The 21,643-nt window shown below is 35.5% G+C and overlaps 7 protein-coding genes and 1 long non-coding RNA gene across 17 annotated transcripts; 4 read left to right on the forward strand and 4 right to left on the reverse strand.

Annotated features, from left to right (window-relative positions):
- The first annotated feature begins 1,503 nt into the window (after positions 1–1,503).
- AT3G26920 (FBD / Leucine Rich Repeat domains containing protein) lies at positions 1,504–3,717 on the forward strand. 3 transcript variants are annotated; one of them, NM_001203054.1, is made up of 5 exons: positions 1,510–1,838; positions 2,050–2,763; positions 2,881–2,915; positions 2,992–3,141; positions 3,232–3,687. In NM_001203054.1, the coding sequence occupies exons 2-5, from the start codon at positions 2,316–2,318 to the stop codon at positions 3,502–3,504; spliced, it is 906 nt and encodes a 301-aa protein (NP_001189983.1). In that variant the 5' UTR covers positions 1,510–1,838; positions 2,050–2,315; the 3' UTR covers positions 3,505–3,687. The 3 variants fall into 3 exon arrangements, with proteins under 3 accessions (NP_189327.5, NP_001327287.1, NP_001189983.1); NM_113604.7 differs by having other exon boundaries at positions 1,504–1,838; positions 2,050–2,915; positions 3,232–3,717; NM_001338840.1 differs by having other exon boundaries at positions 1,504–2,915; positions 3,232–3,717.
- A 76-nt stretch (positions 3,718–3,793) lies between these two features.
- On the forward strand, positions 3,794–5,800 carry AT3G26922 (F-box/RNI-like superfamily protein). Of its 5 annotated transcripts, NM_001338843.1 has the most exons (4): positions 3,798–3,943; positions 4,057–4,197; positions 4,273–5,139; positions 5,241–5,747. In NM_001338843.1, exons 1-3 carry the CDS (start codon positions 3,933–3,935, stop codon positions 4,964–4,966), a joined length of 846 nt encoding a protein of 281 aa, NP_001326310.1. In that variant the 5' UTR covers positions 3,798–3,932; the 3' UTR covers positions 4,967–5,139; positions 5,241–5,747. The 5 variants fall into 5 exon arrangements, with proteins under 5 accessions (NP_001154649.1, NP_001326311.1, NP_001326312.1 ...); NM_001161177.2 differs by having other exon boundaries at positions 3,794–3,943; positions 4,057–5,139; positions 5,241–5,800; NM_001338842.1 differs by having other exon boundaries at positions 3,794–3,943; positions 4,086–5,139.
- Positions 5,801–6,629: 829 nt separating this feature from the next.
- Positions 6,630–8,468, forward strand: AT3G26930 (Protein with RNI-like/FBD-like domain). 2 transcript variants are annotated; one of them, NM_001338845.1, is made up of 4 exons: positions 6,630–6,799; positions 6,882–7,764; positions 7,855–7,989; positions 8,091–8,468. In NM_001338845.1, exons 1-4 carry the CDS (start codon positions 6,789–6,791, stop codon positions 8,424–8,426), a joined length of 1,365 nt encoding a protein of 454 aa, NP_001327583.1. In that variant the 5' UTR covers positions 6,630–6,788; the 3' UTR covers positions 8,427–8,468. The 2 variants fall into 2 exon arrangements, with proteins under 2 accessions (NP_001327583.1, NP_189328.2); NM_113605.3 differs by lacking the exon at positions 6,630–6,799 and having other exon boundaries at positions 6,829–7,764.
- Positions 8,469–8,597: 129 nt separating this feature from the next.
- On the reverse strand, positions 8,598–10,344 carry AT3G26934 (uncharacterized protein). The gene is made up of 3 exons (NM_001084744.2): positions 9,901–10,344; positions 9,681–9,727; positions 8,598–9,507 (listed from the first exon to the last, which is right to left on the reverse strand). The coding sequence occupies exons 1-3, from the start codon at positions 10,196–10,198 to the stop codon at positions 9,391–9,393; spliced, it is 462 nt and encodes a 153-aa protein (NP_001078213.1). The 5' UTR covers positions 10,199–10,344; the 3' UTR covers positions 8,598–9,390.
- Positions 8,686–8,964, forward strand: AT3G05125. Its single transcript, NR_141152.1, has one exon. It is a non-coding gene; the product is annotated as an other RNA (long non-coding RNA).
- Positions 10,345–11,070: 726 nt separating the features above from the next.
- On the reverse strand, positions 11,071–13,324 carry DRB3 (dsRNA-binding protein 3). 3 transcript variants are annotated; one of them, NM_113606.5, is made up of 4 exons: positions 12,917–13,324; positions 12,544–12,789; positions 12,228–12,447; positions 11,071–12,148 (listed from the first exon to the last, which is right to left on the reverse strand). In NM_113606.5, the coding sequence occupies exons 2-4, from the start codon at positions 12,787–12,789 to the stop codon at positions 11,535–11,537; spliced, it is 1,080 nt and encodes a 359-aa protein (NP_189329.3). In that variant the 5' UTR covers positions 12,917–13,324; the 3' UTR covers positions 11,071–11,534. The 3 variants fall into 3 exon arrangements, with proteins under 3 accessions (NP_189329.3, NP_001030779.2, NP_001327581.1); NM_001035702.3 differs by having other exon boundaries at positions 12,544–13,324; NM_001338846.1 differs by having other exon boundaries at positions 12,228–13,324.
- A 276-nt stretch (positions 13,325–13,600) lies between these two features.
- On the reverse strand, positions 13,601–16,574 carry AT3G26935 (DHHC-type zinc finger family protein). Its single transcript, NM_180307.4, has 5 exons — positions 16,210–16,574; positions 15,419–15,601; positions 15,018–15,314; positions 14,693–14,926; positions 13,601–14,609 (listed from the first exon to the last, which is right to left on the reverse strand). The coding sequence occupies exons 1-5, from the start codon at positions 16,291–16,293 to the stop codon at positions 14,076–14,078; spliced, it is 1,332 nt and encodes a 443-aa protein (NP_850638.1). The 5' UTR covers positions 16,294–16,574; the 3' UTR covers positions 13,601–14,075.
- Positions 16,575–17,656: 1,082 nt separating this feature from the next.
- On the reverse strand, positions 17,657–20,380 carry CDG1 (Protein kinase superfamily protein). The gene is made up of 5 exons (NM_113608.3): positions 19,915–20,380; positions 19,408–19,601; positions 19,117–19,306; positions 18,631–19,031; positions 17,657–18,198 (listed from the first exon to the last, which is right to left on the reverse strand). The coding sequence occupies exons 1-5, from the start codon at positions 20,009–20,011 to the stop codon at positions 17,782–17,784; spliced, it is 1,299 nt and encodes a 432-aa protein (NP_189330.1). The 5' UTR covers positions 20,012–20,380; the 3' UTR covers positions 17,657–17,781.
- Between the last annotated feature and the right edge of the window lie 1,263 nt (positions 20,381–21,643).

Below are 21,643 nucleotides of genomic sequence, written 5' to 3' on the forward strand. Positions count from 1 at the left end.
AAAGTGATTATCATTATTTGGGTTTGACCGCCAGTGGGAGGGTCAAACATCTCTTCCCTTTTTTTTTTGACAAGTTATTAATTGTTTCTTTTGAATCAAAACAAAAGTTGTATTTAATTGCATTAGATATTTAATATCCCCTGAGTTAATTAAAGTCCAAATAATCTGTTCGTTGGTCAAGAAAATTTAAGCTTCAAATCTATTTTAGATATTAATATCAAACTAGTATGTTTATTGCTAGTTTAAGCTTCAAATCTACACTCTTTAATATTTGGTTTGTAATATGCAATGAACATGTTCCTATAACAACTTTGTTTACATCTATAGTACATTCTTCTTTCTTTTTTTTACCATAGTCTGATTACTATCAAGACAAAATTTCATTTTTCTCTAAAACATTTGCCAACATATTAGTACGGTTAACCATGAATTTCGTTTTTAAAAGATACAGGTAATTAAAATTTATAAAACATATGTCGTGGAGTTTTGGGAGCTCATTAACTAAACTAAGGAGATAAGAATATACAAATTTGACGAAATTTAAACACAAATAATGGTTTTACTACAATACTTGATTAATTTAATAAATTCTTATTATGTTTTAAATATCTAAAATTGTATGAGATGTAAATTTATATACATAAAAATTCTAATAATTAATAAAAGTTACATAAAAATTAAAATACTAAATATTTAAAAATAACCAAGTATATTTTACTCTAAAATTGTCAGTATCATGATAATTAAATGATTAAATACTGTTTTTTCACTATATGATGTACGAGAGTTTTCCATCAAAGCCTAATGATACCGGATCCATATTTGTTATTTGAGAAAAACTTCTAAAGGCACAATAACAAACTCTGATTAGATGCGTATTTAATGGTGCAAAATATAGTAAACAAAACTGATACAGTTTTTTTTAGATGTTGATAGTGATATTGATAATTTAAATGTAAAAGAAGACCTACATTTATAGATGTTCTTGTACATAATCAATATGAGAGTTCTTTGCTAATACAATTTTTTGCCTACAGAATGGGACTAAATGATTGAAAAAGAGCTTTACAACAACAATGGTGTCAAGTGTTAGTTATAACCACAATAGTGTTACCTGACCTTTTTGTATGCAAATCAAGTTTTTAACCGTGTTGTTATAGAGTGTAGACATGTATGAAACTTATGAGAGTTTCAGGATAATGTGATGTGGATAATGGTGATTGAATATTTCTTTACTTTGCCCGATACCCCAATATGATCATTGAAAAATGGAGCTTTGATAATCCATATACTTAAGACCAAGTCTGTTTGGTGGAATCTACTTACGCAGTTACGCTCATGCTTGATAATTCTCCTAATTTACAACTACTCAAGCTCATTAGTTTCTACTTAGTAAGTTACTGCAATTAAATACAAATTACCAAAATGAGACCAAAAATCGGCACAAGTAAACAGTATGATTTCGAACCGGAAATATAAATCCGGTTTAAAGACGCAAGTGGATTAATTTTGGCCGATATCGTCTTCATTTTTCACATTCCGCCTCCGCTTCATTATTTTCTGAAACCCTAACCTCAGCCGTGTTTTTTTGTCTCCACCGCCGTCGATTTTCACAGCCCTCGAACTACTTCGTCCTCCCTTAACTCAGCTGGATTTGAAGATCACTAGGAATTGATTTATTCTCTATCGAAGAGCTAGCGTTTGGAGTGTTGCGATGCATCTGCGTTTTGAAGGGGATTGAAATAGCGTTTGTAAATGCGATAGTACTCGGGAAGGAATAATAATTCAATAGGAGATCTTATTGCAATTCGATTGCTTTCGATGACAATGAAACGATGGTATGTTTCCTCTATGTGTGCTTATTTCTTATGAACTGTTCTTAGGATTTTTTACACTGAAGTTCCAAACTAAGTTAGTAAACGCTGTGGTGAAAGTTTGAGCAATGAGTGATTAGGTCTATGAATTGTCCTTATGGTTTTTTACACTGTAAGCTCCAAACTAAGTTAGTGTTATTTCGTTTATTGAGTTTTGGGGCTTTTTGTTTCACAGCAAAAGTTGTGGTCAGAGTTTGAGCAATGAGGATAGGATCAGTCAGTTACCTGAAGCTTTGCTTCTGCAGATATTATCTTTACTTCCAACAAAAGAAGTGGTCGCAGTGAGTGTTTTGGCTAAACGATGGAGGTTTCTTTGGAAGATGGTGCCGAGTCTTGAGTTTTTTTTACTATTTCACAAATGATCTTGAGAGGTTTTCATATAATGTCAGCAAGTGTTTGTTTTCACATCAAGCTCCGTTTCTACAGAGTTTGCATCTCAATATGAACTTTGGGTGTGACCCTCGTATAATGGATTTTGAGATATTGATTGGAATTGCGTTTGGACGCCAACTGCGTAAGTTGGTACTCAAAGTTTACTCTGGGGATTGGTTCAAATTTCCTACAAGTTTGTATAACTCCGAAACTCTAGAGACCTTGGAACTCTACCATTGCATTCTTATAGATGTCCCTTTTCCGGTTTGTCTCAAGTCCCTTAGAACTCTAAACCTTCACGAAGTGGAGTTTGTAAACGATGAATCAGTTGTTAACCTTTTAGCTGGTTGTATTAGCCTGGAAAATTTGGTGATTCATCAAACTACAGATCTTAATGTGAAGACTTTTACTATTGCGGTACCATCCTTGCAGAGGTTAACAGTTATTGTTGAGTATTATGAAGAGTTTTCTGTCTTTGTGGTAAATACTCCATCTTTGAAATACTTGAAGATTGAAGGTATTATTGTAGATGATAGGACTTGTATAATTGAGAATACACCTGAGCTGGTGGAGGCAAGTATTATTGATGTGTCTTTTAAAGTCTTTGAGAGCATTCTTGGATCCCTTGCTTCAGTCCAACGTCTTTCCTTGAAGGTTTCACTCGTGGAGGTAAGGTTTTCCTGTGATTAAATCCAGTTATTAGTTATTGCATTGTTTCTCTACTAATATTGCCTTTCATGTATAGATTTTTTCACTTCCTCCTATCAGTAATACCTTTTATCACTTGACATATTTGGAGCTATCCACATATAAACCTAAGTGGTGGAATCTGCTTACGCTCATGCTCGACACTTCTCCTAATTTACAAGTCCTCAAGATCTTCGATTTCATGACAGTAAGTTCATCTTTCAACAATGTTTCCAGCTCAGTTTTGCGGTTTAATGATCTAATTTATGTGATTTATTTTGTGTTTCCTCCTCGTTAGTCTCAGGAACAGAGGCCTTGGGAGAAATGGAATGAACCGAAGAATGTTCCTGAATGTTTGTTGCTCCACCTCGAAACATTTGTGTGGACATGTTATGAAGGGAAACTAGAAAATGAGATAGAGCTGGCGAAATATATCCTAAGGAACGCTAGGCGTTTGAAAAAGGCAACTTTCTCCATAATTGAAATTAATCCGGACAAGAGAGTTGAGATGGTTGGTGAGCTCAAAAGCGTGGTCAGGGCTTCAAATTCATGTCAGCTTGTGTTCATATGAAACTTATATGTTTGTGAGAATCTTTTGTTATCTTTAGTGTTCTGTTATTTTAACTGATTAGGAAAGACCAGTCAAATTTTCCGACTTAGTTGAGAGTTTAATGTTTGTAACCAAATTTTAAGCTAAGGCGTTTTTTTGTGAAGAGATTGTTGTTTGGATTTTGAATAATTTTCCGGTACATTAAAACCGAAATTAAGCAAAATCGAAATTGAGGGATGTTTTGGTTTTCATCCGGTTTGTATCGGTAAATAAATATCTCATCCGGCCCGAGTAAAAAGGTAATTGTAGAAAATGACTCACTCAGCTCCGCCTCCTCTGAAACCCTAACTTACGCTGTAAATTCTCTTAGTGGTCGAAACTCCGATTTGAGTTGATTCTTTCTCTAATGCTTTGGAGTTGAAACGGCGTTTGCGTCTCTATCAACGAAAATGAAACGATGGTATGTTTTTATGAACAATTGTTTTCTCTCTGAATCCTATCAACTGTTCTAGGGTTCTCTTAAATTGTTAGTTCCAAACCAATTGATTCATGTTTTTTTTGGGTATTTGAAAGTTTGAGAAATGGAAATGGTGTGAATGAAGACAGGATCAGTGACTTGCCCGAAGCTCTGCTTCTGCAGATATTGTCTATGCTTCCAGTAAAAGATGTTGTTACCACTAGTGTTTTGTCTAAACCATGGAGGTCTCTCTGGAAGTTGGTACCTACACTCAAGTTTGATTATGAAAACAATCAAAGTGAAGATGAGACATACTCAGAGATTGTTTGCAGGCTTTTGCTTTCCAATAAAGCTCCTTTTCTTGAGAGTTTGCATCTCGGATTCAGGTTTGGCGAATGTCGTTCGGTGGAAGTTGGAATGTGGATTGGAATTGCATACGCACGCCATGTGCGTGATTTGGTACTCCATGTTGAATCTGTGAAAGGGTCTTTCATATTTCCTACAGGCTTGTATAACTGTGAAACACTAGAGAGCTTGACACTGAGGAGTTGGGTACTCGTTGATGTCCCTTCTCCGGCTTGTCTCAAGTCTCTTAGAACTCTGCGTCTTGAGAATGTGGATTACAAATACGATGATTCGGTTTATAACCTTTTATCTGGCTGCCCTAATCTTGAAAATTTGGTTGTGTATCGAGGAAATCTACTGGAAGTGGAGACTTTCACTATTGCAGTGCCATCTTTACAGAGACTAACAATTTATGATGACAATGATGGAGAATACTGTACGGGCTATGTGATAAATGCTCCTTCATTGAAGTACTTGAAGATTGATGGGTTTAAGGCTCTCGAGTCTTGTCTGATTGAGAACGCACCGGAGTTGGTGGAGGCAACTATTATGAATGTCTCTAAGATAATCAATGAGAAGCTTTTGGAAACCCTCACTTCAGTCAAACGTCTTTCCTTGGCTTTATCACCCTTGGAGTTAAAGTTTTCTTGCAATAATTATTCGGGTCACTTGTTGTTATGACATTGTTTTTGTGCTAATATTGCCTCATGTATAATCAGATTAAGTTTCCAACTGGTAGCTTCTTCTATCAGTTGGTATCTTTGGAGCTATATACAAATAAAGCAGAGTGGTGGAATCTACTTGTGCTCATGCTCGATAGTTCTCCTAAATTGCAAGTCCTCAAGCTCATCGGCGTAAGCAATGTTCATCTGTCAGCAAATTTTACGAATTGGTTTTAAATTTTGTGATTGATCTAATAATAGCATACATTGTGTTCCCCCTTCGTTGGTCTCAGAAATTGTCTGGTGAAAACAATCATTTAGCCAGTATGAATTGGGATCAACCAAAGAATATTCCTGGATGTTTGTTGTTTAATCTCGAGACATTCATGTGGAAAGGCTGCAAAAGGATAGGAGAAGATGAAAAAGAGGTGGCGAAATACATCCTAAGGAACACAAATCGTTTGAAGAGGGCGACTTTCACCAGAGAAATCTATGAAGAGAACAATTCTCAAGACATGTTTGAGAATCTTGAAATGGTGGAGGAATTGGAAAGTGTGGTCAGAGCTTCAAAGTCATGCAAGCTTGCGTTCGAAACTAGCTTGTGGTCACTATCCTAATATATAAGTACAGTAGTGTCTTTTAATTATCTGTTTATTAATAGGAGAAGTAGTGTCTCCACTTTCTACTTTCCACTTACCACTTTCTAACTTCCTTGTTTCTAGGATCAAGTTTGCTTCTGTTTTGTATTTAAAGACGTTCACGTCAAGAAGAGAATGTTATAACTGAAAATTTGTTTTAAAGAATCTTGTGTTGTTCTTATGAGCAATTCTCTTTGGCTTTAATGAGTGATCAAAATTAACATTGATTGTTAACATAATATTTTTGGTAATTTGTATACTAAACATAGTTGAAACTAAATAAAAATGACTAAAAACTAAACATAATTCCGAATTTCCCGAATTTAAGTTTTGGAGTGCACCAAATCTTACAGAAATCCAAAGGTTTAAAAACGATTAATTTTTGCTAACAAACCCAAATCAAGGAATTAACTAAGCACTAAGAATTTCACTATATCAAACCGAAATTTATCCCTTCTAAACCGAACCAGAATAATAATACGTGACTTTTCTTAGATTGAGGAAAAATTATGAATATAAAATGCATGATAGACAATATTTTAATTATTTATCTTTTTATCCCATTTCTCCAAAATAAATCTTAAAACCAACATAACCAAATTTTAATTGAATAATGTTTTTCTTTTATATTTCAGCTTAACCGAATAGTTTTTTTTGTGTCAAATTTAACCGGATAGTTTATTCGGTTCTTAATCTTCATAAGTAAACGGTATGACGAACCGCAACTATACATTCGGTTTAAAGACGCAAAGTTTTGGTTTGACTTGTCTGTTCGTCTCTCTCAATCCTGTGATTACTCTCTTTGACGTTAAGAGTTAATACTTAAATACTGTGATTACTCTCTTTGACTTGTCTCTTCGTTTTTCTCAATACCTTGAATATTGTATTCATCTCTTCTTGACAATGTCTCTTAGTATTCATGGATTCTTGTTCTATATAAGTTTATGTATTCCAGTTATATTCTCTGAAACCCTAACGTTAGAACTGTTTTTGTCTCCTCACCGCAGCCGATATTCACAGCGGTCGAACTTATTTGTCCTCCTTAACGCAGCTGGATTTGATGACCATTAGGAATTCAGTTGTTCTCTATCGAAGAGCTATCGTTTGCAGTGTTGCGATGCGTCTGCGATTATAAATGCGATAGTACTCGGAAGGTATTGATTAAGAGGAGATTTTGATTCACTTCGTTTGTTGTCGGTGACAATGAATCGAGGGTATGTTTCTTCTATGTGTGCTTACTTAATTCTATGAACTGTTCTTAGGGTTTCTTTAACACCCTTTCGTTTCTTGAATTAGGGGCTTTTCTCTTTACAGCAAAAGTTGTGGTCAAAGTTTGAGTAATGAGGACAGGATCAGTGAGTTGCCTGAAGCTTTGCTTCTGCAGATATTGTCTTTACTTCCAACAAAAAAAGTAGTAGCCATGAGTGTCTTGTCTAAACGATGGAGGTCTCTTTGGAAGATGTTGCCTCGGCTTAAGTTTGATGATTGGATGTTTCCTGATAATGTCAACAGGTGTTTGCTTTCACATCAAGCTTCGTTTCTACAGAGTTTGCATCTTGTAATAGATTATGATTTTGTGTCTCATATGCATACTGGGATATTGATGGGAATTGCGTTTGGACGCCATATACGTGAGCTGGTACTCTATGTTAATGGCTTTCAAGAGTCCTTTACATTTCCTTTAAGCTTGTGTAACTGCGAATCACTAGAGACATTGACACTCGGTCATAACGTTCTTATAGATGTCCCTTCTCCGGTTTTTTTGAAGTCTCTTAGAACTCTACACCTAGATGGGGTTGAGTACACAGACGATGAATCAGTTGTTAACCTTTTATCTGGTTGTATTAGCCTGGAAAATTTGGTGGTCCATCGAGTTATACAAGCTGATGTGACAACTTTCACTATTGCGGTGCCATCCTTGAAGAGGCTAACACTTACTACTGAATTTGATGATGATGAAGACTCAGTCTATGTGATAAATGCTCCTTCTTTGAAATACTTGAAGATTTTAGGTGACAAGGCTTATCTGATTGAGAATTCACCTGAGTTGGTGGAGGTAAGTCTGACAGATAGGCAAGTTACTGTGGATGGTTATCCCATCGCTTCATACGTTGAGAACCTTCTTAGATCTCTTACTTCAGTCAAACGCATGTCTTTGAAGATATCATCATACTTAGAGGTAAGCATTTCTTGCAATTATATTGATTCAGTTTTACGTTGTTGTTATTAGTACATTGTAACTTTCCTAATTCTGTTGTCTCATGCATAGATTAAGTTTCCAACTGGTAGCATCTTCTATCAGTTGGTATCTTTGGAGCTATATACAAATAAAGCAGAGTGGTGGAATCTGCTTGTGTTGATGCTCGATAGTTCTCCTAAATTGCAAGTCCTCAAGCTCAACGGTGTAAGCAATGTTCATCTTTCACCGATTTTTCCAAGTTGGTTTGAAATTTTGTGATGGATTTAATAATAGCATTGATTGTGTTTCCCCTTCGTTGGTCTTAGAAATTGTCTGGTGAAAACAATCATTTAGCCAGTATGAATTGGGATCAACCAAAGAATATTCCTGGATGTTTGTTGTTTAATCTCGAGACATTCATTTGGAAAGGCTGCAAAAGGATAGGAGAAGATGAAAAAGAGGTGGCGAAATACATCCTAAGGAACACAAATCGTTTGAAGAGGGCGACTTTCACCAGAGAAATCTATGAAGAGAACAATTCTCAAGACATGTTTGAGAATCTTGAAATGGTGGAGGAATTGGAAAGTGTGGTCAGAGCTTCAAAGTCATGCAAGCTTGTGTTCGAATCTACCTTGTGGTCACTATCCAATTATGATGTTTAATTGGATACGAGTTCTAGTATATAGCCTTTGTCTGACCGTTTGATAATGCAAATTTCCGAACATCATATGTATTTGATCAGGTGATACTATTTTGGGTTTTGTGAAGAGGTTTTGGTCCTTTTGGAGAAGCTTTTAGTGGAAACTATAATACAGTAGATAAATTTTATTTTGTACTTTTGCAGCTCCTATACAAAAGAAAGGAGAAAAAAATATCGACAAAAATATTTATAGTTTTATCGGAGATGGAATAAACCAAAACATGTGCATGAGTGTTTGTTGCTCCGTCTCGAGACATTAGTGTGGACAGATTACGAAGGGCTAATAAAAGAGAACAAAGAGGTGGCGAAATACATCCTAATAAGGAATACTAGTCGTTTGAAAAAGGCAACTCTTAACGTTGTAAATCAACGATTTTTGCTGACTTTTCATTTTCGCCCTCGCTTGTCTCAGAACACGTTTTGGAATTTCGATCTTGTGGCTCTTCACCAATGGATTAGACCAAAGAATGTTCCTGAATGCTTGTTGCTTCATCTCGAAACATTCATGTGGGAAGACTACGAATGGGAACGAGATGAGGTTGAAGTGGCTAAATACATTTTAAAGAACTCAAATCATTTGAAGAGAGCTATTTTCTCATCCTCATTAAGCATATGTTCTGAAGGTAGGCTTGTGCTGATCAATGGTTTTAAAAGTGTTGTCAAGGCTTCAGTTGTAGAGAGTTCTAAACTCAAGAGTTCATTTAGATGGATGTAATAATAATGCAGTGGATATTGGAATCTTGATTGGACTTGAGTTTTTGATGCAATTGTAGCTACACATATTTGGAGGAGTAGGAGTCTAAGAATGGTAAAAAATAGAGAAGTAGTCAAAAAGCTTCTTGCCACTAACACATCATATGAGTTTCCCCACAGTTTCACTCTAAACCTCAATTAGTTTAATATGAAGAATTTAAAAACCAATAAAATCAAATGCGGTTAGCTGTGGAGGAAGGTACAGTCGGAGGGCTTAGAAGCTTCTTGACATTGTTAAATCTTCTTCTTATTTTCAATCCTACTGCTTCTTGCCTCTTTACTTTCTGCTCCTTAATCAATTGAACATAAAAACGTTAGTGCTTTAGATATATTTGTGGTTGTAATCAAATTTATGGTTACAACCACAACTAGTAAAACTACTTCATATTCGCACTCAAAATGTAAACAGAAAACACAATGTTGCATGCATATGAAGTTTTTCAAAATTCATATATATATATACCTTGTTTTCGTCTGATATGTTCTTGTTCCGTTGCAAATCATCAACGACTACACATATAACAATTGTATTAGTATTAATCAAATGTAGTTTAGTTCCTACCCAAAAATATATTAAACACTAGATATTGAACAGAATATGTTATTCGTCAATAGTATAGAGATTTTTGGCCAAAAAGTATACCAAAAATGTATATATAGATTAGTTTACAAACGAACTTAACTGTCATCATTAGGATTTCTAGGGAAAACACAATAAATTCGAAAACTCGGAGATTCAGGTGAATGTTTTAGCTCGTCTCCTTTCTCTTGTCCATCATCTTTCCATTCATTTTCCTCCTCTTTACTACTCGTTGTATTTTCACCATTGGTTTTGGAACTTTTACTATCGGTAGATATCTCAAGAATCTCTTTATCGGATATGAAACTATCAGCAGTTTCGCTATCTTTACCGATAGATCCTAGCCGAGATCCTTCTTGTCGTCCTTCATCTGTCTCCGGCCTTGAAACACCACAACCCATGTTGTAGGAAAAGCCGGAGCAAAGTCAAAAAGACAACAAAAAATGTTGACCAAAGGAAAAGTAGTTAGAGGAAGATAACGTCCATTGATCGCACTAGAAAAAAAAAGAGAGTCCAATCTTTTTTTTAATTACCAAACACAACAAAACAACCACGAATTGTATGGGAGATTCTTAACCTCTGAATTGTCTCTTAACTAAAATTAGAGAGAACCAAAAACATACCTCTTTAGCAAAGTTTGTTATTTCGTCCATATCTTTTCATAGCAAAAACCATTAATCCATCATCATTACAAGATAGAACAACCCTAAACTTTTTAGGTTCACACAAAACGGAGAGTTTTTTTGAGTAAACCGATTTAGATAATTAAAACAGAGCAGTACATCCTCTGGAGCTCCTCATATAAACCAAATGAGTGGCCGGTTTGGTTTGGTTTTGCATGTGTTCAATATATCTTAGATAACAAGAAATTTTTACTAGTTTTGTTTTATAGTTCTTGTTCAGATAAATCTAGTCTTGTAACATACACTCTCACCAGTTTTTACAAAACTTTAGTTACGTGTAATGATTTTGAATAATACCATGAGAATATTGTTTTCAATTTAGAGGTGTAGTCCGGTTTAACCTAACTAGAAACAACTCAATAATACAGAACACAAAGTACTAACTATGCCAAGGTCCCAAGGAGTTTATGTCCTCTCCAATACCTGATTAGCATCAAGCGATTTTTTTCTAACATTTATTTTCTCATTTTCTTACAAAGTGAGTATTTTACTAGTTACTAAATTAGTTTTGAGAAATTTTATTTTTGTGTTCCTAAAACATATTTTTCTCCTTTATAATTTTCTATACTAATTTCGATACAAAATAATGACTTTTTTGAAAGAATAAAATTTTTTATGTGTATTTGAGATTTTGATATAATCGTATTTTCTTTTGAACGACAAGAAAATAATGTTGAAAATAAAAAACAGAAGTAACAGAGCCAATTAATGAATGAGTTAGGGAAGGAGAAGCAGAGCAATCGGCGCATTAATGGCGAAAAACAAATGCCATTAATTCTCCTTCTTCCCCACTCATTTATTGCTCCTCTCTCTTCTCTCTCTCTCTGACTCTTTCTTTCTTTTTTTTTTGTTCTACGTGCAATTCAGAAACATTGATTTCATGTCAGGTCGTAAAATTCAAAAAAGTCAAATTTACACGACGAACATACAGAAACCCATGACCTGATTTGATTTTACCCATTTCTCTAATCTCTCTATTATCAAATCCTTAACATGGGTTTATCTAAAGACACAACCTTTAATCATGGGTTTGATCCAGATTTTGTTTCTAATCCTAATTTGGTAATGACTTCTTCTCTTGGCTTCCATTTCCCAGCTCCCTTGTGATGAACGGTGATGAATTAGGGTTAGGGTTAGGTTTTGGTGGAGGAGCTGAACAAACTGGGATCACTGATCTGATGTGAACTGCTGGAGCTAGTTTCTGATGGTTTAACACAAAACTTGGAAAGGGTAAGAGCTTACTATAACAGTTTCTCTCCACTGATGATGATAATGGTGATGGTGATGATGTTTTGATTCTCATCTCTGGCTTAGGATCATCTAGGCTCTGTTTCTTCTCTGCATATTCTTGACATTTCTCTAGCAATGATTTGACTTTGGATTGTTCTTGTGTGAGATTTGTTCTTGAAGGCCAGAATCTCTGTGGTGGTGGTGATGATGATGAAGCTTCATTGGTATATAGATTGATGGATCTGAGTTTCTCACACAACAAGTCTCCTGTGGTTGTTGTTGTTGTTGTTGTGTTTTGGCGAATTGTTCTGATGACTGTTCTTCTTCTTGACTGGTTTGGTTCTCTTCTTTTCACTTCTTTGGGTCTAAATCTTGAGAGGACTCTTGCAACTATCTCTTGTTCCTTCTCTTCACCTCTCAATGGGTCCAATCTTGGCACTGTGTATGTAGCAAAGGGTGAATGAGAGAGATAACAAACCAATAAGATTTGAGTAAAAAGTTTGGAGTTTGGAGGTACTTTTTCTCAAGGAGAACCAAGCTGCAATGGCTGCATTCTTCTCAGCTTGTTTCTTAGTCTTTGCTGATTCTCCATTAAAACTCATTCCAGCAAGCTCCACAGTACAAGAGAATGTTGGGATGTGACCAGGTCCTGATCTCACACTTGTGTAAACCGGTAGATCAAGACCAGCTCTGTGTGCTGTCTCTTGAAGCAGATTCTTGTAGATCCCAGTCTCATCCTCAGAGAAACAACCAAACATTATTAGACTTCGCAAAAAAAAATGATTCAAACATGAGAAAGAACTTTGCATGCTTTAGAGGAGATTAAGACTTACTAGAACTCTAGCAGTTAGAGACTTTGAAGGACCTTTGGAAGAGAGAGCACTAAGAGCAACTTCAGCAGCTGAATGCTCAGCTTGTCTGAGAGTAGAACAGTAAGTTGGGCTTTCAAATATCTCACCATTGAAGTTTACACTAGCTTTGAATCTTGGAGCATGATCTGGTCCTTCTCTTGTGCATGTATATGATGGGAGACTGAAACAACTCCTCTGTGCAAGCTCTTGCAACTGATTCTTATACATCTTTTGGTATGTGACAAAAAGCAGAGAGATTGAGGAAAAGAGTAAAGGCAGCAGAATTTGAAACTCCAACTTTATCCTAAAACTGAAAAGCTGTTGAGGGTTTAAAGAGAAGACAAAGGAAACCCACCTGCTTAAATTGGTATTTAAGATTTGGTGTCTCTTAATATATAAACAGAGGAGCTTGTCTCCATCATGTGATATGGACCTTAAGACTCTACAGTGTTCAAGAAAGAGAGAGAAGTAGCAAAACTACAAGAAACTCACTTGGTTAAATTGCCGTTGAAGGTTTTTGGTGTAATGAGTAAAAAAAAAAGCTTAGGGCTCTCTGATGTTGAAAGTGAATTTAGAAGACAGAAAGATAAAGATGAAAAGAATAGTTTCAGAGGGTTTAGAGCTCTCTCACATGGTGGTTCTATCACAAGTAAGGTTCCTAATAAAGAGGAGCAGAGGCTACTAAATGATAATAGTGACATTTCAATTGAACTATGGTCCATGTTATATAAATATATTAGTTTTATATATAACACTGATGAAAATCTTATCGACTCTCTTTAAGATCCTGTCTTTATGATCTGATGTTTGTGTGACAAGCTTAGATTTTCAGAAAATTTAACTTAAACTCTATAATTCAAGGCTTTAATTATTGATTTGGACATTTTTCTTGACTATATCTTTGACTCAGCAGAGACCTTAACACACTCATCTTCTGTAACCTTGTCCTATCAAACAAAAACAAATTTAAATTAATTTAGAGGCAAAATAAATTAAACATTAGGGCTCTTCTGCATTAAGTGCAGAGCCATGCTTCAATGAACAACTATATAAATGTTCTGTCTTTTGGTCCACATGTCTTGATAATTCTGTTTCAGCTTCTTGATAAAATAACACAGAAACTTTTTTGTTTATATATCAACTTTTTTCTCCTCTACCTTAAAAAAAACAGAAATCTCTGGTTAAATGTATTAACACAACTAAAAGAAAAGAAGAAGAAAACAAATCCAGAAGAAAGCTCACTCATACAAACAACACACCAATTCAACCTTTGCTTTACCACAACAAAGCCCAACACAAACACTTTCCACATTAAGAACATTAGCAAGTTCTGCTTTCCCTCCATAAACCACAAACCACAAGACTGATTATAAGCTGAATAATCCCAGAAAAAAAATACACATTTGAAAAAGAAAAGAAAAAGAAACTCCCCTCAGATTTTCTCTAAACCTGTATTCACCATACCGAACTTCGGCTATGTTCTTTCTTCCTTCGGTGCTAAACCATGTAATCAATTATGTAGGCCGGTTCTCCGTCACTAAACCGCTTCCGCTGCTGCTACCTCCGCCGTTCTGGTTTTGTTCTCCTACTCTGGCTGCTAAGGCCATAACTTCTGGTGACATGTCCCAGCTTCCGCTTTTCCTTCCCCAGCTTGAGCGTCTCGGGTGCATACTTGGCCTATCACTCTGTTCATCAACTGTTGCCCTAATGTCTGGAGATAGCTCGCCTAACTCACCGTCCTTAACATGTAACCGCTCATTGTTACCATGTTTACCGTCACCATGATCTGACATTGCTGGACCCATGTCTGCCCAAACAGCCTTCCTTCCCATTTCAATCTCATCATTGGCTTTACCCATGTTTGGACTCATAAAACCACCTGCTACAGATCTAGGAGGTAATGGAGGTTCACGCTGGACCATAGCTCTAAAGTCGTTCTTTGAAGGAGGGATTGTGGAAAAAAATGTTTCTTTGAAGTTATTAACCACTCCCTTGTTATGTGGGTTGCTTCGCCGATCATATCTGTATCGGAAATTCTCGTATGTAGTCTGCAAGAACAAAGATAAATCAATGGTTACAGAGATACCGTGATTCCTTAAGAGAGGGTGGGGATTGGATGGTCGCAACATACCTGGTTCGTGCTGATGAGATATAAATGGAAAACTGTTAAGCCACCAACAAACCACATTGATATGAATGTGTATATTATTAGAACAATGGAGGCAGGAGTTTTAAGCATTGCCTTCCAAGTGGTTGTGTGCTCTGATTCCATAATCTTTCTTATATAGACCCAGCAGAAGGCAAACACATATATACATAGAAGGGTCGTGGAGAAGACGAACATGAAGAAGAATCGGTAGTTCCTCTGCAACAACCATCAGAATATGAGATGATATTTAGGAAACTATGGTTTATGTGGATAGCTTAAAGACGGGATCAGTTGGATTTTGACTTACCATCCCAATACATTGGCCGACCCAAGGGCAGTGATGGTCAAACCTTTCTACGCAGTTGTTGCAAATTGAGCAATGCGAGCAGCGAGGCGGCCTATAGAGCATGCAAGTGTCACAGTACTTGACCTTAAATGTGATTCCATTAAGCTGTACTTCCTTAATGCGAGGCAATCGCAGCTGCGGAGTCTGGCCAGCCCCTGCATCCATGTTTCCATCAAGGGTTTCAGGCTCTGGAGGATGAGCATTTCTTGGGATAATACCTGGATCTCTTCCGGATGTAAGCAGCAGAAGAATTAAATCCTGAAGAAAGAAACGGAATCATAAGGGAATACAAAATAAAAGCATCAGCTACAGAATATTATAGAGACCATCTGCTATGCAATGCGAGAAAAAACTATACATACATAAATGGTGAACACGACGGCGACAGCTACTATTGAGACTCCCCAGCTATCGGAGAAGTCATCAATTAGCTTCCTTGCGACAAAGATGCAGAAAATTGTAACAGGGACAGCAATGAGACAAATGGTCAGCGCCAGTGATCTAACATCTGGCCCAAATACAAACCTTCCCTGAAGAAAGAATATCTGCAAAATAAAACGCGAAAATAAACAGCCCGGTAGAGAAACTTTCGAGAACAAAGTATTCCCCAAAAACAAGAATCATCCAGGAAAACAATACACCAGCGATGAATTCAGTACATCACACAACACATGTCTTAATCAGTACTCAGAGTAAGTAATCATTGAAGAAGTATTCAGATTCTCTAGCTGATGTCTTAAGGCAACACAGAGAGAAGGTTATTGAAAACCTCCTTATACACAAGTATCTACTATATATATATGTGTAATCTCAAATTACAAAACCTTTCTGTCCAAAGTAACTCAATCTATCATTGAGCTATATTTAGATAAAGTTAAAATGCCTTGTCCAGCTTAAAACGATCCAAAGGGTATTCACCACAAAAGCAACCTATGAAAACGACACCAAAACCTAGGATTCACAAAAACGCAATAGCTAGATTCTCCTAAAGACTTAATAAAGTTCCAATTTTGAACTAGGTTGAAATTGAAAACATAGCAGCTAATCTAAAGTCCCATTTAATAGACTTAGCAAAAACTAAAAAAATGGGAAGGAAGAGTAATGAAGCATCTATAGCTCAAAGAAGAACAAAAAAGAGAAAAAAAAAACTCACATTGCTGCCTTTCCAAGTTTGGTAAACCCTTAAATCACCATTGGATCCAGAATCAGATCGCTGAGGCGGAGGCACTACATACATCTCTCAACCTCAATTTCTTCTTCTTCTACTTCAATCTCTCTCTCTCTCACGACGGCGTCACCAAGAGCTGAGCTTTAAAAACCCGTTTCGAAGATGAAGAAAGAGAAGGGTAAGTAGTCTCCGGCAAAAGGATAATTCAGATTTCCGGCGAAGTAAGCCGACAAGGGCACGAGTAAGCCAGCGAAAAAGAAGGGTTTTTTTTTTTTTGTGTGTTAGCCTCTCTTCTCTTCTTCCCCCAATTTCAATGGTGGGTTCTCTTCCCCCACTTTTTTTTTTTTTGTCTTCTCAAACAAAAACATTTTAATATAACCAAAAAGAAAGAAACTGTGTGTGACCGTCGTTTTTTTAGTTTATCTTTCTTATTTTGACAGAAGCTGACGTGTCTTTATTTCATTGGTTTGTCACTTAGTAACCGCGGTCAAAAATTTTGTTTCTTAATAGTGATTATCTTTTGAAATCTCGAGGAGAAAAAGGTCGAAAGAAAAATATGATGACAGGCAACATATGGGTTATGATGATGGACTCAACCTTCTCTAAAACAAAAATATTCTTTTGAGCCTTGAAAATCTGAATTCACACAAGTGGGCCTAACTATATAAATATGTTCATTCAACTTTTAAATACATTTTTCATAACACAAAAAAGTTTACGTGTACAACAATTCCGATGTAAAAATCACAAAGTGGTTGTAGAACGCTTCTGGTTCCAATAAGGATGGTAGATATGTTATAATGCTATCTGACTAAAGTTTCAAGTTTGCAGAATGTTAAGCGTTATATGAATATGATCCATATGAATCCAGTGGCAGCGTTATATGGATGTTGGGGAGTCATGATACCGGTGTTGGAGGCTGTGAAGAAGGAATATCTATATGGAAAACAAGTCGCTATATAAACAATCATGTTTTCTACAACTAAAAAAAATTTGTATGATTTGCGATGTAACAGATGGATCGCAACTAATAATTTTTGAAGAACTTATTGTAGTTTCATCAAAAAGGCGATAGTAAAAAAAAGAAGATCAAAGATGAAAACGAATAAAAAAAGTAACAGAATTATTTCTCTGGTAGCATATAAGTCCTACCTATCGAAAGAAGCAACGTGCGATTTTACTTTTTCGATTATTTTGTTTTACCTAAATATTGGTTGTATGTGTATGTTTATTGATAACCATGTAATTTTTGATTCAATATAATAAAATTAAATATTAAAAAAAATGAAATGAAAAAGTTTACGTCCAAAATATTAATTTTTTTGTTATGAAACAAAATCTTAATCGAATTAAATAAACCGAAGTTATTGAAGCAGATGAAATTTGTAAGAAATCAATTTGATGTTAGTACATATATAAAAACAAACATAAATCTAGTATTAACTAAATTGCCATGTTTAAATGTTTTAACAAAATTTGGTTTCTAACAATAGTCTCACCAAACAAACTTAACCAAATATAACTTGAAAAACAAGTTAATAAAAATTTACTTCACTTTCATGGAGTCGGAGTTGGTGGCGTAGCCCCTCTCCTATTCATACCGGCCCAAGTACGAGCATCATCCACGATTACCCTCCTTCTCTCAATAGCTTCTTCACTAGTTACGTATTCTTCTTCTTCTTCTAACATCCTCATCATTGTCTCATCCGGTGACCTCGATGTCCCCGCCCCATCCTTATTTCCTCCTAGTAGTCTACGCCTAGTTCTCCTTTCCTTCCTAATTGTGTGATCAATGATATACTTAAGACACTCCACGACTTGGCTGATCGATGGTCTAGCGTTTGCTTCTTCTGCTAGGCACAGAAAGGCCACTTCAATACCTCTATAAAGAAGTATATTCGAAAAACCGCCTTTTCTTGCTAACCTTGGATCTACAATCTGCCTTATTCTGCCATTCAAGAACAACGGTCGTGCCTGTTAAGAAAAAAAAAAAGAAACACATGAACATGTCGTCATCAAAATCGGAACATTCATTAGTCTAATACGTATCCACACATCATTAAGGGCCATAACACGAAACTCTTTTTCATCAGCATAACCAAAATCAAAACCTATATATGGTTAAAGGTCAATAGTAAAACCACTACCATTTTTACGAAAAATCAAAATTGATAGCATATGGTTTAATGGTTAATTGATTAATCTAAACCCTAAACCCTAAATCGTAAACGGTATAATTATGCAAAATCGACCAAAAGGTCACCATCAAAACAATTTTTCTCTTAAGCAAAATTGGAATTTAGATAGATATAATCTGGTTATATAGTCTAAAAGAAGCAAAGCCTATAAATGGTCATAAGGAAAAAACTAATCCATCCTTAAGCAAAATAAGGTTGAGAGGATTACCCAATGCACAAGATAGCGACTTTGATTACCAACGCATTCGGATGAGGGCATAAGAGCTTTGCGTCCACTGATAAGCTCCAGCAGCACAACTCCAAAGCTATAAATATCAGATTTCAGCGTCAACTTCCCGGTGTTCGCGTACTCTGGTGCACAATACCCATGAGTTCCCATAACTCTAGTAGAGACATGAGACATATCATCACTTGGACCAAACTTTGCAAGTCCAAAATCTGAGAGCTTAGGTTTATAGTCATGATCCAACAATATGTTTGAAGTTTTCAAATCTCTGTATATCACAGGAGGTTGTGCTTCGTTGTGAAGAAACGCTAACCCTTTAGCCGCTCCTAGAGCTATCTTCATCCTTGTCTTCCAATCTAAAGCCTCTTGACCCTCGCTAAGATCTGACAAAACAACACAAGAATTTAAAAAACTTTAATGAATCTCGTTCTTGAAAATTTCTTGGTTTGAGTGTAGTTTTTTTTTTACCGTAGAGATGATCTTCTACAGATCCAAGAGGCATGTATTCATAGACAACGAGTCTTTGATCGCCTTCAGCACAATAACCGAACAAATGCACTAGGTTTCGGTGGTGCAAGAGCGAGAGCATTAGGACTTCCACAAGAAACTCTTTGTCTCCTTGAATACCAGACTGATCAAGCATTTTAACAGCTATGTTCTTGAATTAAGACCAACAACAAAGCACAATGACAAACAGTTAGAGATTTCACAACGACAAGATTATTGATTTGATTAGTCCAAATGTTAATAATAGATTACCTGTCCAGTGCTTAGCCTTCCTTTATACACAGTTCCAAATCCACCTCTTCCGATCAAAGATTCATTCCTGAAGCTGTTAGTCGCGATGGCGAGTTCTCTGTATGAGAAAATCTGACATCTGTATCTAGAAGAATCTTGCACTACGGTTTGTGAACTTGACGAATCTACTTCTTTTGCTGTTCCAGCTGGTTGGGCTACAGAGGAACAAAACAACACAATGAGAGACTATATCACATATGTTATTGGATCACAAGTAGATTAAAAAGACATTTATCAGCCAAATACACAAATCTTTGAACTATAAAACACAAACCCTAAGCCGGGATTTGTACGATCCGTATAAACTAATCACAAGACAAATACTATATGTATCATTAATAAATAAGCTATTTAAAAGAAAAGGGAGATTTTATCATGATTTACTACTAATGACTGGTATTAAAGATGACTAATCTCAAGATTAATCTATAAATAATAATAAAAAGATCAAAGGGAAGTGAGAGGAACCAGAAGAGGAGGATGTCTGGTTACGTATGGATCTCTTATGAGATTTGTCTTTGAGCTTCGTTTTCCGACTGGGACGAAAACACAAGCAACTAACCATGTTTTCTTTTAATCAATCTCAAGGAAAATAATCTTTTTGTTGTTGGTGTCACTCAATAAACAAAGATATACACACACATACACTCTCTATATGGTTTATCAATAGGGCTCAAGAGATGATCACACACGAGGACAAAGAACTAACGGTTTTGTTATCAAAAAGATGAAAACTTTGAAGGAATCAGACGAACCCCAAGAAACACACGATCAACAGAGATTCGAGTTTTGGGAATAATTTTCCATCAAAAATTGATTACAAAAAAACACGAGAAATTTGTGAGGTGATAAGGAAGGAGATTTAGATTAAAATCGAGAGTTTTCGTAAAATTTTGGGGGATTTAGATAAGATTTGGTTGAAGGGGTTTTGATAGGAAGGAAAGACACGTAATCAACAAAAGAGAGCATGGGGGTGCAATATATATGGTACGTTACTCACCAATTGCTTCTATGAGATAAAATCATTTATTGTTTTATTATGCCATTGAGGGTAATAATCTACAATGTTAATTGTTTTATAGTAAGTTTCTCCTTTATATCCCTGGAATTTATAATTGTGATAAATGTTGGATTCTGAATTTAAACTAATTTTTAAGACAAAAATTAGAAAATAATCCTCACGTTAAGTATTTCTAAATTCTAATAGTGATATATTAGATGATAACTATGTTTGTTATGCATTCAAAAAAGGCCCAAAACTATAGACGTAACGACAAAAAAATTATCAACGTTTTTGAAATTCATTGAAGAATTTTTTTTGTTGGTTGGTTTTGGTGCAAAATAATTTTTAAGTGTATTGCAAAAACCGCAGAGAATAACAAAATTTTGATAAACAAATTCATGTAACGTGAGCTACAAGTATTAAAGATTCCCAGTCTAAAACTCAATAATTTTTAACAGACGATGAAAACGGCAAGATGCTTTTCCCTATGTTTAACCTCAAAATTAAAAGGAACGCTGATAATGGTAAAATTTAGGCCAATATATCCATGCAATGTAAGTTAAAAGATTTTATCAAAGATTCTCTGTCTGAGACATAAGACAGTTCCGAACCAAATTTGGAAACACATTCAACTTCTATTTCACATTATTCAATATACGATAATGATAATTATCGGAACTTTTTTTTTATGGTTTCTATGGATTTTATGACTCCATTCTTATCATTTTGTGCATAAAAGTCTAGTAATTAACAAAACTAAAGAAAGAGGAGAGGGAAACAGTATTAACAAGTATTAATTATACGAACGTATACACATTTGATTCTTGGTTGTGTTCTTCTCTAGCTCCACTATGAGGTTCAAATTCAAAAGTTGTTTTTGATTTAGCCAAGACTTTAAAGAAGCCTTGGCCGAGATTTTATGACGACAGATAACGGTCAATAATGATGGTTAACGTTGTTGATCGGTTTTTACGATCGGTTAAGGTTCTGACATTAGTACAATATGTAATGTAAATCATGTGATGTGAGTCATGGAGCCATACCACTCTTAAAATTTGGAGATTGTATGGTAGTACGTAGAATAAAAAGTATGGTAGACAGTACATGATTATGAATGAATCATGACGTTCTCAAATCTTTTTGTAATCAGATTTTATTTCCATCACAATTATTTATTTTTAGTCATTACAAAAG

The sequence above is a fragment of the Arabidopsis thaliana genome, chromosome 3, assembly GCF_000001735.4.
Source record: "Arabidopsis thaliana chromosome 3, partial sequence".
Lineage (NCBI taxonomy): Eukaryota > Viridiplantae > Streptophyta > Magnoliopsida > Brassicales > Brassicaceae > Arabidopsis > Arabidopsis thaliana.

Excerpts from the sequence above, each read along its gene's own strand:
- CDG1 (NM_113608.3), bottom strand. The coding sequence starts at position 20,011 with ATGGTTAGTTGCTTGTGTTTTCGTCCCAGTCGGAAAACGAAGCTCAAA. Across the intron at positions 19,602-19,914 it reads CCAGACATCCTCCTCTTCTG|CCCAACCAGCTGGAACAGCA; the intron begins GTTCCTCTCACT and ends GTTCCTCTGTAG. Across the intron at positions 19,032-19,116 it reads TGTAGAAGATCATCTCTACG|ATCTTAGCGAGGGTCAAGAG; the intron begins GTAAAAAAAAAA and ends TTGTTTTGTCAG.
- AT3G26934 (NM_001084744.2), bottom strand. The coding sequence starts at position 10,198 with ATGGGTTGTGGTGTTTCAAGGCCGGAGACAGATGAAGGACGACAAGAA. Across the intron at positions 9,728-9,900 it reads TAGAAATCCTAATGATGACA|TCGTTGATGATTTGCAACGG; the intron begins GTTAAGTTCGTT and ends TTATATGTGTAG. Across the intron at positions 9,508-9,680 it reads ACATATCAGACGAAAACAAG|GAGCAGAAAGTAAAGAGGCA; the intron begins GTATATATATAT and ends CAATTGATTAAG.
- AT3G26935 (NM_180307.4), bottom strand. The coding sequence starts at position 16,293 with ATGTATGTAGTGCCTCCGCCTCAGCGATCTGATTCTGGATCCAATGGT. Across the intron at positions 15,315-15,418 it reads CCGTCGTGTTCACCATTTAT|GATTTAATTCTTCTGCTGCT; the intron begins GTATGTATAGTT and ends TTCTTTCTTCAG. Across the intron at positions 14,610-14,692 it reads ATCTCATCAGCACGAACCAG|ACTACATACGAGAATTTCCG; the intron begins GTATGTTGCGAC and ends TTGTTCTTGCAG.
- AT3G26930 (NM_001338845.1), top strand. Across the intron at positions 7,765-7,854 it reads AGATATCATCATACTTAGAG|ATTAAGTTTCCAACTGGTAG; the intron begins GTAAGCATTTCT and ends TCTCATGCATAG. Across the intron at positions 7,990-8,090 it reads AAGTCCTCAAGCTCAACGGT|AAATTGTCTGGTGAAAACAA; the intron begins GTAAGCAATGTT and ends CGTTGGTCTTAG.
- AT3G26920 (NM_001338840.1), top strand. The coding sequence starts at position 2,316 with ATGAACTTTGGGTGTGACCCTCGTATAATGGATTTTGAGATATTGATT. Across the intron at positions 2,916-2,991 it reads TGAAGGTTTCACTCGTGGAG|ATTTTTTCACTTCCTCCTAT; the intron begins GTAAGGTTTTCC and ends TTTCATGTATAG. Across the intron at positions 3,142-3,231 it reads AGATCTTCGATTTCATGACA|TCTCAGGAACAGAGGCCTTG; the intron begins GTAAGTTCATCT and ends CCTCCTCGTTAG.
- DRB3 (NM_113606.5), bottom strand. The coding sequence starts at position 12,789 with ATGTATAAGAATCAGTTGCAAGAGCTTGCACAGAGGAGTTGTTTCAGT. Across the intron at positions 12,448-12,543 it reads CTCTAACTGCTAGAGTTCTA|GATGAGACTGGGATCTACAA; the intron begins GTAAGTCTTAAT and ends TGTTTCTCTGAG. Across the intron at positions 12,149-12,227 it reads TTGGTTCTCCTTGAGAAAAA|TGCCAAGATTGGACCCATTG; the intron begins GTACCTCCAAAC and ends CTACATACACAG.